Source organism: Lepisosteus platostomus, chromosome 2, assembly GCF_059453375.1.
Source record: "Lepisosteus platostomus isolate fLepPlt1 chromosome 2, fLepPlt1.hap1, whole genome shotgun sequence".
In the NCBI taxonomy this organism is placed as follows: domain Eukaryota; kingdom Metazoa; phylum Chordata; class Actinopteri; order Semionotiformes; family Lepisosteidae; genus Lepisosteus; species Lepisosteus platostomus.
Window position 1 is genome coordinate 11232501 of NC_142612.1, and position 18118 is coordinate 11250618.

At 38.8% G+C, this 18118-nt stretch overlaps 2 protein-coding genes across 8 annotated transcripts in view; one reads left to right on the forward strand and one right to left on the reverse strand.

The window, feature by feature from the left end:
* Positions 1-3167, forward strand: part of gpr161b (G protein-coupled receptor 161b) — an 11909-nt gene extending 8742 nt beyond the window's left edge. For both annotated transcript variants that reach the window (XM_088597814.1, XM_088597806.1), the window contains exon 6: positions 1-3167. This exon is cut by the window's left edge and continues 830 nt beyond it. The gene's annotated coding sequence lies outside the window, so the exon portion shown is untranslated.
* Positions 3168-3664: 497 nt separating this feature from the next.
* Positions 3665-18118, reverse strand: part of dcaf6 (ddb1 and cul4 associated factor 6) — a 48560-nt gene continuing 34106 nt past the window's right edge. For 5 of the 6 annotated variants that reach the window (XM_088597771.1, XM_088597791.1, XM_088597781.1 and 2 more), the window contains 8 exons: positions 17278-17393; positions 14742-15129; positions 13053-13094; positions 10976-11114; positions 8602-8758; positions 7150-7238; positions 5521-5626; positions 3665-3925 (listed from right to left, as the gene is read on the reverse strand). In XM_088597771.1, coding sequence (XP_088453897.1) covers positions 3864-3925; positions 5521-5626; positions 7150-7238; positions 8602-8758; positions 10976-11114; positions 13053-13094; positions 14742-15129; positions 17278-17393 — 1099 coding nt within the window. In that variant the 3' untranslated portion in view covers positions 3665-3863. The remainder of the gene's footprint in view (positions 3926-5520; positions 5627-7149; positions 7239-8601; positions 8759-10975; positions 11115-13052; positions 13095-14741; positions 15130-17277; positions 17394-18118) is intronic. The other variant, XM_088597753.1, reaches the window with a different exon arrangement.

Here is an 18118-nt window from a genome sequence, read left to right on the forward strand (position 1 = left end):
AAAGCACTGGAACTCAATTTTTTTTTTTTAATGTGACGTTTTATATTAGAAAAATAAACATTAACATTAAGAAAAATAAAAAACTGAAATATGCTGTTTGCATAAGTATTCAATCCCAACGCTTTAATATTTTGTAGAGCCACCTTTTGCAGCAATAACAGGTTAAGTCTTTTGGGGGTAAGTGTGTGCCAGCTTCGCACACTGTTCAGCCCTTTCTTCCAGGCAGATTTGCTCCAGGTTGTTCGAGTTAGTTGGATGGCGCTTGTGCACTGCACTTTTCAAATAGTGCCACAGATTCTCAATTGGGTTGAGTTATTTAAGGTCAGGGCTTTGACTGGGCCACTGTAGGACATTCACCTTTCTGTTCTTGAGCCACTCCAGTGTTACTTTGGCCTTGTGTTGGGGATCACTGTCCTGCTGAAAGATAAAGTTTCTCCCAAGCATTGGTTTCTTTAGCAGACTGAAACAGGTTCTCTTGCAGTATTTCCCTGTATTTTGCACCATCCATTCTTCCTTCCGTTTTAACAAGATGCCCAGCCTGCTGATGAAAAGCAGCCCTATAGCATGATGCTAATATTTTCTATCAAAATTAATGACACGTTAAAATAATTAATTTTTAGCTTCAGTGCATAGAAATAAAAATATCACAGAGAACTACATTTCAATGTAGGATTTGTAATTCAGTAAGATAAGATCTCTTTATTGGCCATATACAATTTCTTGCATTAGGAATTTCTTTTCCCATACCCCAGCTTGCTCTCCATGAGACATAGAGGCACGCACAACAGGGAGAGAGAAAATTGGGGTCAGGGTGCAGGGTCAGACATTTATATGGTGCCCCTGGAGCAGCTGGGGTTAAGGGCCTTGCTCAGGGGCCCAACGGAGTAGGATTCCTCCGCTGACCGCAGGATTTGAACCGGCAACCTTCCAGCCACAGGCACAGATCTGCCCCCAATTGACCAATGAGAGAATTGGTCAAGGGTCTGAATACGTTTGCAAGGCACTGTATATCTCTGTTTTTTGAAAATTGATCTGCATTGTAAATGCTGTTAACCTGGAGTTTTTGGCTATGCTTCTGCCTAACAGACAGAGAGGATATGTGCCTGCTATAGTACAAGAGACAGTTGACCGTTTCTTAACCATGGGCCACTAACATACATATTAAGCAAACGTAGGTAACACGCATATGTATAAAAATGAAATTTCATTTTTTTTCTACTACAAATGTGTGTAACTCACCTGTTTTTAGTGTGATGGCTGAGACTGCTTTTTCTGTGCGAGTCTGCTGGTACTGAAGATGTTGCTGCTTCTTAATGAGACCATGGAGTCTCACAGTGCATAGTACCAGTCAGCGATGCCGTTTTCAATGCGTGTTTCCTTGAAACGTTCATAAAAGTGCATCATCATGGTCCTTCAATCTCATTTCACAACAGTAATCACCATATTCTAATGCAGGGTATTTCAATAACTCTTTAAATTTGCAGCTGTTTAATTCTCAGCATTACATTGCTAAATCACATGTACTTTTCACACTGATTATCTTGCTGAATAATGCAATTACACTATCAGCATATGTCAATGCTCAGGCAAACCCGTGTCTTTCTTAATGAGGGCCTCTATGCCCTACTGTGATCCAACTGTAGCTAGAGCACTCATACTGTATCTTCTTATAGTAAAAATATCTCCTTTGGTAATGCCGTGCCCTGATGTCAAATAAAGCATAACTGCTCAACAGGTGTAATCCATGCAAAAAATAACCAGCTGGGAAGTACTTATGCCCTTTGTCTCATGGTCGACGTAGAGCAGAACTCGTAATCAGCTACAGGATTTTCCTGGACATTTACATATCTTGAGCTGGCCTGGCACTGACAAGGGAAGTTTGCCACTATGTACTCCTTCACAACTTCTCTTTTGAATGAGTCCCTCGGCACCTAACTGGCTTTCAGAAGTGTCCATCTCCTTTCAGTGTCTTTTAAAAATTACGTGCAGCACATCTTAGGTACTTCAGTTTTGTCGCACCTTCACTGAAAAAAAATTTTTTTTAATTTAAAACAGTGCTGCGTCTAAAATTTTCATTTTTCGGTTGCAGAGACTTCAACCCTCAACACCATTGTACAGTAGTTGAAAATGAATGTTAAGATGCAACCAATGTTTTTGGGCAGAAATGACACATCAAACAAACAAAATTGAAAACATTGGTGCACTGTATGTTTGGGTACCTTACCAATATAGAATTGCTAGTTACTTTTTGTTACCCATTTGTAGCTTGATGCTACAAATCATAGGACTACCTACATTTTTGCATTCTCATCTTTGTGTAGACTCCTCTGGCCTGCCTACCTTTAAGCCATTTATCTCTTAACGTGATTATACAGTTCAGCCTGCACTCAGGCAAGCATCTTTACCTACATGGAACTTTTATTAAGGTTCATGGTCTGTTTTTAAAAATACTCCCTGTGGACGACATTAAGCAATGGGCCAGATCCCCACCCAAGGACTAAAGTTTAGTTTGACATTTTAAGTTGGTTTTGAGATTATGCTGTAAACAGTTTTGAATATTACGCATCTAAAGTTTTTAAATTGTGCTTTCAAAAAGCATGACAATGCATTCACTAAAGGAAGCACTGTTTGATATTAGTGTTGTGTTGTTTAGAATAGGTTTTTTCAAAATTGTGATTCCATAATTTTCTACTGATGTTTTTTTTTTTTATACATTGTTCTTGTATTAAAACAACAAAAAAAGAGCCTGCCTGTTTTTTGGATGAAGTACATATGAATTTCGGAGAATAATACTTTATGGCAATCATGAAAAAAATATGCAATGTGATTTCTCATTTTCAGTACATTTAATTATAGGCTCATTTGAAAATGTTCATCTACTGATTTCACCCTTTTTCACATAACATCCAAAATGACTCTGAATCCTCAACATTAATTCAGTTTAAAAATGACAGCAGATTGGAATGTCATTCAATGAGTTCAATATCACAACCTTTTCATTAGAAAGTCACTCGTGCCTAGTCATTGTTCTGCTAAAAGTAGGATTTAAAAACGTTAGGTACTTTAATGATTTCTGTAAACTACAAACTGTTAAAAGGACAGAATGCACCCCGTTACAATTCATTAAACATCCAGAGTTAGACTTTTTTTCTACCAAAATTAAAATTTTAATAAATTGAAATGGTGTTTAAATATAACGTTGTCCTCTAACTGTTTCGGATTGATTTTTGTTGGACAGGGCCTCATTAACTGTGAATGTAACTCTTTTTGTCTCTGTTAACCACAAAGTTTGAGACCCCAGTGGTGAGGGGCTACTGTAGTATGAATACTACTTAAAGCTGAACTCCAATGACTGAAATCAGAAAATTGGTTTAAGAAGAAAGCACAGGAAAGATGCTAATATCTGAATTTGTATTTTTAACAGGCTGGCTGATCTATAAATAAATAATCACCAGAAAATATTTAAACAACAAAATTATGTACTTGAAAAGCATATTTATCCTTAATGTTTACATGCATAACATCAGGTATACAAAGTTTCTAAGTTATTTAACCTTAGCTATAATAATGAAACCCACTCCATAACACTGATCCAAGCTCAGATATTTACTCTTGAAAAATAATATTGCACTTTATATCCTTAAGCACCCGTCATCCAGATCTGTTTTTCCATTTTCACGTTTTTATTGCCACAGCTTGCATTCACACTTTTTCAAATGCAGTTTAACCACAAGGAAAATTATTAATAAAGTTATGGTTTAAAAAAAAGCTAAAAATTGCACTAATGTTCTGTAAGGAAAATATTCTACATTTTACTTTTACAAATCTCAGTCTTCAAGTGCTTTGTAGCAAAAAAAAAAAGACTACTCGTCTTCATTCTCATTCTCTTGACCAGAACCCTCTGAGCGATCACCTTCCAAACGGTCTGTGGGGAAAAAGAATCTGTTACCCGTGATCCAAGGATTATCATTGATGCCTCAGGAGATAGCACTTGTCATATTGCTTTATATTAGTTGACTTAGCCTGAGGACTAAATGCTATGTGCTTTACCCTCAGGCTCTGATAAATGAACACTGCATAAACAGAATGAGTTTATTGGTTTGCAAAATACACAAAAACCAAATGAACATTTTTGGACATTTAAAAAAAAAGTTGTTTAGACTGAGTAAGTGTGCCAAGGCAGTTTCAACTCAATTAAGAGAGTTCTAAATACAGAACTGTATTTCTCATCCTTATCACTGCAAAAGAGCACACAGCACCTTTTAAAAACACTCCAAAAAAGATGTTTTACTGCAGGAAAATAAATCATACTCATAACAGAAGTATAGTGGTATTTTGCTCTTTAGTATTAATCAGCAATAGTTACATAAGGTTACTAAACCTTAAAAATCTAAGATATTTCCCTCATTTAAAGTTGTAACATTTGCCATTTGTGCTTCTCTTGCCTAGAAAAGTCAGTTTCAACACAATTTCTGCCCATTCCTTGCGGGAGTGTGTCACTGAACAACTCAGGGTTTCGAATTTAATGTAAGTGCATTCTGTACTGACAGGCTTGTGATCAAAGTCTGCTTGAGTCACACATTGTCTCAGGTGACCAACAATATGCCCCGGAAAAGCTTAGTGGGGTTTAATTTGGGGGAGACCATTGGCCAGCATCCTATGGGAAACATCTTGTCCTAAAGACATACAGTAGCTGAAGTATCATCATGAAGTAGTATCTGTATCAATCAAAAGACAACACACTAAGTGTTCCATATATCTAAACTGCTTTTTTTCCTTAACCATTTTCCCGCATCCACCCCAGCAATTGCAGGTTGAGTGCTACAATTGCAGATGTTAATCAGTTCAAGATTGAGTATTCAGCTACATAATTTCACTTGCACCACATCTGAAAACCATTAGAGAAATCCTGAGTTTTGGATTTCTTGTCAAATGGCTTCAACAAGGACAGGAGGACCTTAAAACATGCCAAAACCTTTATATTTTACAGTTGAACGTCTGCGTTTCCAGACCCATTTTCTGAAGGAAAGACTGTCTCTACTGAAAATGCACTAGGCCGTTCACTTTGAACTAAGTCACATGTGGTCCTACTTGTATGTTACTGAGACCACAAACAGTGCCACTACACATACTGAAAAGACCAAAAATACACTAAATTCAGCAGAGTCCTAATTTCCTAGTTTCCTCTGCATGTTCAACATCTATGGCATCATAATGACACAACTAAGAATGAAGACCATTTCAAAATTGCAATTAGCCTCGACAAGAGTATATAATTACACATTAAGCTTGATAAGTGATGGGGAAATGTGAAATCTAAAAAAAACTCTAATCCTAACCCAGTTATTAACATACATGGATAATTTAATGGTATTGTGTTAAAAGCATATATATATCTAGTTTGTTCTTGCTCATCTGTTTTTACAGACAAGTAGGGTGATGCCATAAAAAATGCTTTAGAGCCAGTGCACAGGATCCATGAAACTGAATGGCATTTAAAACCACAGGAAGTGCATTTACCTGCTCTTATATGATTCAGCGAAGCCAGCATTCGCAGCATAAAGGAGGCAGGCACTGTGATTGTGTTTCTTGTCTCCTCAAGCATCAGCTCATTGCGGGTAATAACCTAGAAGGGATTCAACAGGAACACAGTCACTAAACTGCAGTGCCACGCACAAGACAAGAATCGGACATGATTATGGGTACAGGTCGACTAATTTCTTTACATACAGAAATATTTTTGTTAATAAGGCAAGAATTATTTTTTGTTCTAATCTACGTTGAAGTTCCAGATTGGGACAATAAACCATCTACATGTAGGCTAGGCCAACAATGTCCTCTTGTGCATATTTATTCCAGAAAATTACAATTACAATTACAATTAAAACACTGCAGGAAAATGTATTTCTGTACATGAGAAATGATTTCAGTGAGCTGTACTAGCTGTGAACATATTACTCGTCACTTTAACAGTTCTCCAAATGGGGTCAAAGATTTAGTAGTTTCCGGATGACAGAAAAGACAATCCTGACTTTCATTAAACAGATGTTCAAGATGAGTAATGGGAGGCAGTTCTGAAAATTGCTTGGCATGTTCATAGTTACAATAGAGCCTTTCAGAGACAGGAAATATTTTACTGTCAGAGGGAGATGAAGAAAACACTGGCGTAAAACATTATGTTTTATTATTCAACATCTCAAAAAAAACAGGAGGGACAGTGGGGCACCGGTCTCATGTCTCTTGGCCATGTTTTCAATTCCTGGGGTATTATCTGCATGGAGTTTGTATGTTCTCCCCATATTTGTGTGGGTTTCCTCCAGGTGCTTCAGTTTCCTCCCACTGTTGAAAGACATACAGTACTGGAAGGCTAATTGAGTTCTGTAAAAAATAGCCCTGGTTCGAGTGTGTCCATCTCTGTTTGTGTCTGTGTGTGCCCTTTGATTTACTGGCAGCCCGTCCAGTGTGTATCGTGCGTTGTCCCTAATGCTTCCCAGCAACGTTTCTGGGCCACTATGACCCTGAGGTATTCGAAGTGATATAATGACGATCTCCATAAAAAACTGCTCTGCAACTACAAAGGAAACTTTTGTCAAATCAGTCTATCTGAACCCTTTACCATGATTGCTTTCAAATTCAAGTTTGAATTCAAGTGGTGCTCTCAGAGATGTATTCCTTAAAGCAGTGTTCAGAATCAGGTCTGTAACACATTTTAGAATAAAGGCTTCACTCTAAACACAGAGGACTCAGATGTTCCATTAGTTCGTTCGTTTCTGGCTGTCTGTATTAGACCCAGCACAAACTCCTACCAGGTCACACCCAGACTTAAGACTTAACTTAAAACTAGAATACCAGTGAGAATTTCACCAGATGACAATCGCATCTTTAAACTCAAAATGCAGCTAATTTTGCTCCACATATCAATGTGGAATGTGAATTTGTTATGGGCAAAATTAAACCAATATGCAATAGGCTTCATGCAGGATGTGTGTCAGGAATGGCAAGAGAGTTAGAGAAACAGGGTGGTAAATGTCAGAAAAACTACTCGGACTGTGCGATAGAACAACTCAGTTTTTGCCGAAAGAGTAATCCTAAGTAGACTAATTTTCCATGTACAACATACCCACTTAACAAAACCCCCCGAGAACATACCTCTTCAGCAAGCTTTCTGTTAAAAGATGGAGATTCTTCCAGTGGTGACCAAATCTTGATATCATAGTCTATTCCCGATGAGGCGAGAACTGGAAATGTAGATGTGCATAGAAGGAAATTACACATACATCAATCTAGCAACAGCATTGTTCGCAGTCCAACCCTTAGATATTTTTTAATAAAGGTTATTGAGCTTCAGAAATTAAAACTAATAATTTCTCCCTACAGGCATTTTCATGCCTAAAAGATTTCTCATACTTTAAGTGCATAATTCACATTTATTATACTTGCATGGCGGACACAATCGGTATAATATCCACTGTTACTCTTTCTTTGCCTTACCACTTTGGAACTCTGTTCTATCAGTAAGCCTTATTGACTACCATCAAATATTTTTTTTATACTAAACGCTATACTGGAAATAATTCCAAAAACAGAAACAGTGTCTCTGTTATAAAAATTACACATTATTATATCATTTTATGTATAAAAACGAATCTCTCGGTTATATTCTGTGTACAAACAAATGTTAGTTTCATACTTGCGTATTTATATAAAACAAAAAACAATATATGTTGTCAAATACTGTCCAGTTTTAACTATTAATACCAACTACGCCCTGTTGAGACAAACGAATAGTACAAACAGTTTGTGTGACAAAGTGCAAAGCCCAGCATTGGGAGGTTGGCAGTAGGCCTGCTTTCTCGCTGGACACAACATTTTCTTGAGAAGAGGCTAGCTTTGATTTTTAATGCTGTCCTAGAAAATGTATTCCTAGCAACCTGAACAGTACTCCTGGAATTTTCATTGAAGCAGCTGGGAGTGCGTCTCTGTTCCTGCCTGTTCACAATTCATTGCACAACATACTCTGCTACATTTACACTGCTGTTTTTTCTTAAAAAATAAACAAGTAAAGGCATATATAAATTTAATTAGTGACCAATGCAAAGGTACTATTTGACAAAGTAGTGCCAAAAGCCATACGATGTGCTGAGTTGATCAGCTCTTTGCAATCTGGCAAGATGCATGACAGAAATTCAAAGAACGCAGGATGTAATTTGAAAGCACTGTGCAGTGTCGAAAACAGTCTGGACACCTTTCTCTAAAAATACTTTGGATATTAGTTTAGGTTTCTAGTTGTTAAAATCAGAATTAAGGACTAAAGCAGCATTTTCCAACAGGAAGTTCTTTAGACGGTAATTGGAGTGATGTGGAATTTTGCGGAAAGTCACATTCAGAGAAATGAAAATAAATTAGTTTAAATTCTTCTTAAATTCAAGAATAAGACAAACCACTTTTTTAGAACTTTCCTCTTGACAAGCAGCTGTGGGATTGAGGGACTAATATGCTGACACAGATGTTTGGGCCTTTGACTGAATGCCTGAAAATTTGAGCAGCTTTATTTGAGCTCTAAGGTTCATAATAAATTTTAAGCTTGTAGGACATACTTACTGGGATCAAAGGGGTGGGGCTGGAGGCAGTTTACCACATGGTTATCTGCCTCCAGCAACATCAGATGTTCAGCTGTGTGTCGATCCCAAATAAAGATGTGCCCACAGTCAGAGCCACTCATGACAAAATTACTCCCCCAGAAACTGGATTCCTTGATCTGAAATAAAAACATCAAACACAGGTGGTAAAAAGCATACATAATTAAAGCAAATACAACATAAAAGTAGCATCTGAACATCCTTAACCTTCATTCCATCCCTAAAAGCCTGCCAGCTAGCTGTATTTTTGATCTCCTAGCAATCTCTCTAATAACAGACATTGTAGGAACTGTTTCTTGGTACATGTAATGGACAAAAAAATGGGAATGAGTGTAAAGTCACTTAAAAAGGATGGCCTGGACAGCCTGTGTGCACAGTAGTATAGAGTCTACCAGTGTCTGTAATGATGCAGGAAGGATGTGGCACCACTCCTGTGTGTCAGGCACTGTTCCAGAATATCTTATAAATGCCCGACTGGGACCTGGTAACTGAAAAGGCCGTGGCATACAGATAACATCACTGTCATTCAAAGAAAATACCCTTTAGCCACGTATGATCTGTAGATGGGAACATCGTCATACTGAAAGACACCCCTCCTGGCAAGAAAGTGATTACTCATTAATCATTGAGGAGTGATTAGCATTGACCGTGCCTCCTAGGGGATTGAGAATCTCTATAGCGGGAAAGTGTGCTCCACAGAACCAGCAGAACCCTTCACTGTTGGACCTGGGCATTCAAGGCTGTAGAGGTCTTTAGCATGGTGCCACATGGCCACACGTCTATTTGTCAACAATATGGTGAGGGATGGTTCATCTGACCAGATCGCATTTCCAGACTGTCCCACTGCCCGTTCTCTGGGCAGCACTTGATATGCAAATGTCTATTGCCAAGTCTGATGAGTAGTTTGCGACTGCAAGCCCATTCCAGCCATGAAAAGAGAGATCAACAGACTGCTTAACAACATTGCACGCAGGCTGAATGCAATTTTTGCCCTACCCTTTCTTCTTGATATATTTGTTCAAACTCTCTCAAGTGGACTGAGGATTAGGTTTGAACAACAGTTAGAGCCTAACTTTCTTATTCTTAAGCCACTCCAGCGTAGCTTAAGCTTTGTCCTCAAAGGCAGACAGAAACAGATTCTCCTCCAAGATTTACCTTTATTTCTCTCTATCCACTTTCCTCTCAGTCTTTTCCAGTCCAAATGGACGAGAAGCACCCCTATAACATAATGGTATCATCACCATGCTTGACTGCAGGGATGGTGTTGACTGAGCTATTTGCTGTGATAAGTCCACACCAAACATTTATTAGGCAAAAGTTCCAATTCTGTCTCTTCTAACCTTTTGCAACACCATTTTTGCAGGCTCACTCGGGTGTTTTGATGGAAACTCCACGAGTCCCGGAAATTGTTGACTTGTGTACATTTTTCTCTCATCTCAGTCACTGAAATCTATACTTATTTCAAAGAAGTACTTTACTGTACAGAAATGGGTCGTTCTTTCAAAGTTGTTGTTGATCTCTCAGGGAAATCCGTCACCAGTGTCTTGTCAGGTTGCTCAGTTTGGAGTGACAGCCTGATATAGGCACTTTAGGTGGTAAGGTATACATTGAAATTGATAAGATATACTGATATTATGAGACTTCTATATTTTTTGTACCCTTCTCTTGATCAGTGCTTTTCAACAACTTTATGCTCAACTTCCTTTGAAAGCTCCTTAGTCTTTATAGGGTTTTAGCCTTTATAGGTTTTGCTTGAAATTCACTATCCTGCCAAGGAACCTCACAGGGCCAGGTGGTTTAATTCAGAAATCACAGGAACTACTATTAGACACAGACAGAGGCCGATAAACTAACTGTCTTGTAAGAGTAATATAGTGCACTTAAAGTAATTTTGGCTTGTCACAGCAAAAGGGGCTAAAAAGTAATGCAATCATGACTTTTCCATTACATTCTCATATTTTTCTTTTTTTAAAAATCTCTTTTGATTTGAATTTGTGGAGTAGGTTGTGTGTATAACCAATGTGAGTTGTACTTCTATCATAAATATCATAACTGCAAGCTTTAAAACAACAAAATGTGAAAACTAATCAAGTGTCTGAATACTTTTGCAAGGCACCATAGGTAATATATCTATTCTTCTTTTACAACTTGGAAAATGGAGCAGCAGAACATTTTAATCACAATAAGTTGTTTCTTTCTAGAGATCACATACTGTAAATGTAAAACAACAAGTCGAAGACTGAAATATATCAAGTAAAACATGTAAATTTAACCACCTAGCTACACTCATTCTAGGCTCAAAACAGTTATATTTGCAACTCTGCACGATGTTGTACCATGGTTCGGGAGTTGCGATGGCCTTTGTAAACCATCTTGACTGCCGGTCTTCTGATATTTAGGGTCTCATTCTCCTCCATCTCACGCCGCTCCTTTCTCCTCCTGAAGAGCTCCTGGATGCGGGCTGCAGCACTGCGTCTGTGAAAGGGGTAGAGCAGCTGTTAACCTTCCTAAACTGGCCCCACGTTTCAGCCTTTCTTCCCTCGGGCTGCGGCGCTTTGGCAGGTGACAGAGGGTAAAGAGGCTGGCGTTGGGTATTGTTCACATGCAGCCAAAGCCCGTCACAGAGCTTACACACAACCACACGACCCTCTTCGTAAATAACACTGACACCGAGTTTTCTAAAAATAATTTGAATCTATAGGAAATCGAGAGTGCTTTCCAATGGGTTGCAGACAAACTCATGTAAAAGCTACAGAAAATGACAGTTAAGTCGAACACTGCAGGTAAACGACAAAAAAATGTAAAACTTTGCATGTGGACATGTCATGAAGGAATGTGACATGATGTAATGACCTGATGTCAATGATGGAGCTAATTGTTATTACAATTAATAAGGCAGAAATTCAGAGAGCTGTATGAAGGGTTGTTGCAGTAGCTATAATCGCACTACTCAAAAACTCCCAAGGATCCTTTAAGTAGCTGCTCACCCTGAAATTCGCAATGTTTTTACAGTCTTGCTTACAAGCAGGAATAATCACAGTAGGTAGAGGATTCAGACATTTAGATAAAGGTATATAAATTTGTGCTGATCTTTGTAACAACATTTCATTAGATCCACAAGAGGTAAAGTTTTGCATCGTCGTTTGCAGATTGCTTTAAAAGCATGGAATTTAGCTAGAAAGCTACTGTACATTTCTCTTACTGGAAATGCAAAGTGGAATGTCATTAAGTTTAAATTTACAGAGTGCTCTTCATTGAGGATTCATAAAACACATTCCTAAAACAATCAAATTGAAACATTCCATTAGAAACTACATACATGGATGAAAGGATCAAGATCCCATTCACGCTTTAAAATAAGCAAGGAACTAATCACTGTACAATAGAACGTATTTGAATTATTTTGTAAGAAGCAGTTCTTGAGTGGAAAAGGCTAAAGACAGTATGTCCAAGGAGCCTTGTGTGTTCCAACAAAGGAATGTTTTTTTATTGAAATGCATCCGACTTGTTGAATTCCATGCATTGTCGCTCCTTACTACACATTCCTCCTCTCATGCCGGCTCTTAGTGGTGCCCCTCAGCAGTGAAACGGCTGCCCTGCTGTGTGATGGGTCTGACGAAAATCGCCTAATTAAAAGACCAGGGGTGGCAGCACTCTCCAGTGCCAGAACCAGCTTGAAGCAGATGTTTTCAGAACACAGCACATTCATCTTACCCATATATAACGGCTCTTTTCGTGGTTTAGATGCTCAATAATCAAAAGGGCATTTCAAATGTTTAACAAGTAAAGAAAGGAAAGATGTAGGCGTTTAAGCACCGAATAACTCCATTTTACAGGATTTGGTTGTATAGTATAATCGAGTTGAGTATGCTTCTTAATTACTTAAGGCTGGAAGGGAAAAAAGTGAGCAGGAAAATATAAATATCACATTTTCGAGGCCTAACAATCTGTTGTATATCCAAAGTATTTTGTTTTAAATGGTCAGTAAGGAATAAAAGAACAGAAGATTAGCAGAATTCTCTATATTTTCCTAAAGATGGAGAAAGCCAACTACTATGTCATTGGGTGTATCATGTTCCTACAAATATCATCTCTCATATTATCCATATCTGTTGACTATGCCTTTTACTGCAGTCTATCTGCTTACTATGGGTTCCTAGCGTCTGAATAATTAGAACACAAAACTGAAACTCATGCGCACATGCAGTTCAACACAAACGGAGCGCATTGTCACACCACACGTTCTATAGATTAGTGCTGTTTTACTGATCCAGTCTAACAAATTCAGCACAGTCAAGACCGTATAAAGCATTTCCACTTGAAGGTCTGTCTCCAGGAATTTCTTTTTTTAAATGTTAATAACATCACTTCTAGGAGTTAATTACTTTAGTAAGAAGGAAATATTAGAATTACCTTATCATTCTATCACCTACTGCTGATCCTCTGAAATTAAATCTATTGGAAGGAACACAATATTTATAAACTTTACTTATAAAGCTAACTACAAAATATAATGTCTGTTAAACACATCTGTACATACACATTTACCAATTGCAATTAGCTCTACAAATGTTTATAATGATTATGAATACACACATGGGTCAAATCAATATAGAATACTGTTACTTTCCACTGAGGTTACTGTAGGTAATTACCATGTAAATACTATCTTTACACTTTCTACAAAATGTGAACTGAAGTACCTTATCTGACTTAATCTGCATTTTCTTTTGAATTAATCTACAGCATATTAAGGAGACACAATTTGTAGTATAAGCATTGCTCCAGGTCAGATATACTGCTGAATAATAAAATAATCACAAAGATATATGAAATGGTTTTGTGATGCACTAAGCAGGAAGCTTTCATAGAGAGCTGACAACCAGAACCAACTTTAAATTATAGGTCAGCAGGGGATATAACAGAAAGAGCAATTTATGTACGACACAGGTCTTTCAGGATGGAACAACAGTCCATTCAGGCGGTTAGCTAGTGCCTGTGAGAGAGCTACACTCTCACAGAGCACAGAACACATTAGATTTACATGGCTTGTACTACAAGTTCATCTGCTCTTGTAGTAATGAAACTAAAACAAGGCCGCAGGCACAACCTGCATCTTGGAAGATTTAGAGGTTTCCAACCAGTGAAAAAGGACAACAAATCCTCAAGACCCTACAACCTAAGGTCTTTTACAATATCAACATCTTTCTCTTGCCGATATCAGGATTAAAATGACATTTTTGAACAGCAACTTTAAAGCATGTGTGACTGATCAATTTTCATTGTCATCTAAATGTTCTCTGGGTATCATATGATAAACTGTGACAATCAGCACTGTGTTAATGAATTAATGAATTCGTAATTTCAAATTGGCAAGAGGAGTGAACAACAGGGAGATATGGGAGGGAGCATCAGCAAGGGCAAAAAGCATGAAAAGCTTAATGGAACAGCAGTAAAATATTTTCATTTGGAATCTATTTTCGGTTTTGTCATCTACAGATACATTGCATGTTGTGCAAGGCTATGCAGTACAGCATTTAAAGCTGAGGTTTAGAATTGTAAAAACAAGAAACACACAGTCCATCAATTTCATGACTGTACGTATACTCAAAATGGCAACACAACTCCAATGAAACTAAAAACACGAAATATGCTTAGCCCAAATGCTAAGGTGCAGTGAAGCAATTGACTACAGATGACAGATGATTACAAATACTCCAGCAGCACAGCTAATTCCGATCCTCAGTGCTTTAATAATGAATGCTCCTGATCATATTACCATTCCTTTAAAGAAAAAAAAAGTTTTTTGCCCTTTCCAAAAAATAAGTAATAAGAAAAAGATAATTGGGCATATATAAAGTGTGCAACACAAAATACCAATAAAAACAACTGGAGTAAATCTTCAAAATTAAATCAACCACACTAGTGCATCACCATGTTTAAAAAAGACCAATAAATCTGGTACCCTATACTTGCACAAACGATGTGAAAGCTTTTGTCCACAACAGACGATCCCGGGAAAAACTATTTTGTCTGAGACGATGCATGAAGATGACAAGTTCTGTACAGCTGGTGAGCGTGTCTGACAGCAGTTTAACATACCTCTGCCCCTGTCCGGCACGATACCTTGCCGACGGTATTAAAATGGGGTCATCGTCGCTGTCGTCTGAATCATGGTAGCTGCGGGTGGCCTGCTCACGACTGCTTTCTCCCGCAGGCTCGGTGCGCCGGCACGACTCGCTGGGGTTCTCCAGGCCCGCCCCCGCCTGCTGCTCCTCCCGGGGCTGGGAAGAGGCACTGTCCGCTCCCTGAGCGAGCTCTTCTGCCGGCCCGGCCGCGGGGCTCTCCGGAGAGCTGGGAGAGGCCTTTTCTGTGCTGCTGTCCGTGCTCTCCTCGCCTCCAGCTCCAGCCCCAGCCGGTCCCGCCCCAGTCTGCTCGGGGGGCTCCAGTGCTTTGGACTGCACAGGCTTTTCCGCTAGAGCCGACGGTGCTGCCACACAGAGACAAATGCACTTTAAATCGTCTAAAAACATTTCGGTAATACATTCAGCTGGTCCTGCATAACAATCAACCCCACTCTGAGTTAAGTGAAATAAACTGACATATGAAAATCGCCAAGAAATCTGATTGTTGTATCCCTTTTTTTTACTTACTGTATTAAATATAAGCAAAATTAAGTTATCTGGTCTAAAATGCACCTATAGGGAAAGTGAGCATTACCATGCACAATGCTTTGCTGCTCCATGGAGCTGTTTTCAAGTGAACTACTTTTAGTAAACAAAAACATTAGGTTATTACTGCCCTGGTTTCTTTAAATAGCAACAAAGCTCAAGGGTAATTCTAAGATTAACCTATTATCTCAAAAGGTTAATATGGACTTTTAGCAAATACACTCCAAATATCAAAAATCAGTAGGGAGGACACAGTGACCTCAAATGTTAATAATTGTGTTGGTATTGCAGGGAACCAGGGTTCCTATCTTCATGAACACATTACAGTTAAATCAGTCAAAATAATGGTGCTTAGACAGGGCAGTCACAGGCCAAGTCATTAATACTACATGCAACAATAAATCAAAAAAACATTCCTGCACAACATTAACCTATATTAAAAATAAAAGCTGAGGTTTCTTGTGATAGTTCTTGCTACTTGAGAGTGCATTCTTCTGTAAACAATTGTCTGCATTTTGCCTTTCCGCTCTGGTGAAGGGAATTATAATCTTAAAGTTCACGTATGACTGGTCCATAAAGTTCTCCGTTCTATGCACCCAAAACTCCACCAGAGCCTTGTGTGCAAATTTTAATTTTAGCCGAATTAAATTTAGTCAAGGGTGTTATTATCGCTGAGGGCACGGTAGCCAAGGGAGTGTAAGAGACGATTCTGTACGCAGACATTTTCTGATAGCTCTATCCATTGTGGGGAATTATATTAAGTGGCTGTCGGAGCTGTAGAAAGTGTTACATGACTTCAGTTCTCATTTTCTCATCTACATGCATTCCATTTTTCTCTCTAGCTGCATTCTCCAGAGGAAATGAATTGTTTGAAAGGTCACAGAATAAGTGAAATGGTTTCAGCCTACATGTAGTCAAATTGGTATAACTTCTTGGTATAATTTCCCTCGGGTATATAAAGGCTTTCTAGATGCAGAATCAACTCTTAAAGAAAGCAAACACGAAGAGATTTTGAAACAAGTCAGCAATAAAGTAGTAGTTAGGTAAAAAGAAGAAGGTTTTAGAAGTGCTGATTAGCCCTCTCAGCACAGTGAAGTGCCATTAAGAAGTGGAAGATACATCACCCAGACACTACTCAGATCAGATCACCTTCCCCAGCTGAACAGCCAGACAAGTGGAAGGCTGATTTGGGTTATCAAAGTTCTGTCTGAGATGGAAGTCAGGGTTCACAAACCGATGATATCCCTATCCCTAGCTAGCTTTTGTAGGCAGATGACAAAAATGAAGACTTTACTGAAAATACCTCGTCTTAAAACTCAAATGAGATATACTGCGAATGTGGCAGAAAGTTTTGCCATTACGTGAGGCAAAAATAGAAGTTTTTGCTCTTAACGAAAAGGATTACATCTGGCATAAGCCTGAAACAACACATCGCCCCGTAAACACTGTCCCAGGATACCAAGCATGGTGGTGGCAGCATCATGTTATGGGGAGACTTTGCATCAGTATGGACTGAGCAACTAAGGAGAACGGAGAGGAAAATGGACTATGAGTACAATCTACTTGAGTAAGCCATGAATCCTAGTCTGGCTGCAGCATGCACAGTGCATCAACAGCAATCAAAGCGCAAGGCTGCACGTCATCTTCTGTTTTTTCACACTTTGAGTTGATTTTAATTTCTCTATGAAATTTCGTGTCCCAGCAGCCCACTAACCCCCCCCCCCCCCCAGGCTACCCCAGCCACATTGTAGAAGTTGATAACCAGGCTTTCTTGAAATGGCTGGTGATAGTATGATGTTTATGCTACTGTACGTACTTGAAAGGGAAATCTGAACTGTGAAGTGAACTATCCCCCCTTTCTCAAGGTTCCTATTAAACACACAATAACTTTTTGTTATACTGTATCATGACTTGAGTCTTTAGTGACTCATTTTGAAACAAAAGAAGACACCAGCATCATGTCCCACCTGCCTCCATGCTCTCCGGCAAAGACTCCTCTTTGCTCTGTGTTTTCTGGGGATCCTCAGGTTTGTCTAGCTTGCTGTGACCCCCACTTCCTCTGGAACTGGAGGCAGTGCTGCTCCTGTCGAATGGGTGGAAAAGAGACACCGAATGACCCAGTGAACCCACTGCTCCACTGGAAGAGAAAATCCTTCACACCTTCACTCTATCAGGTTGATGCTATAGAATACAGCTTTCCACACATCTCTGCAACAACACTGGGTCCTTGGGTTCAGCTCCTGGAGTGCTATCTGCATGGAGTCTGCATATTTTCCCATGTTTGTGGGGGTTTCTTACAGGTGCTCCAGTTTCCTTCTGGGAAAACTGGCCCAGGTGTGAGTGCATGTGTTTTTGTGTCTGTGTCCCCTGTGAAGGACTGGCATCCTGTCCAGGGTATATCCTGCCTTGTGCCCAGTTTTTGTCAGCATAGTATCCAGTTCCCCTGCAACCCTGAATTGGATAAAGATAGAAAATGATGGATGCACAATAGCTATACTAAATGCAGTCCATATAAAAAAAATATTATAAGCTAAATGTGATTGATAAATTCTGTTTCCTTGAAGCTCATCATTGAAGGGAACATCCTAATTATGTTTACATCGATTAAACAATCAGAATTATATAGGTATAATTTACAGCATTTAATTATTCTGATTTAATTTTAAACTCAGCAGTGTTGGAAGAGAGGACACAAAAATAATGAATACTTGTCACAACAAGAATGAGTGGAAAAACTCCTCCAAAGCTCAACTGTGCTCTTTATATACAGTATACGCGTGAGAAACCCATCATTAGAAAATATGTTTA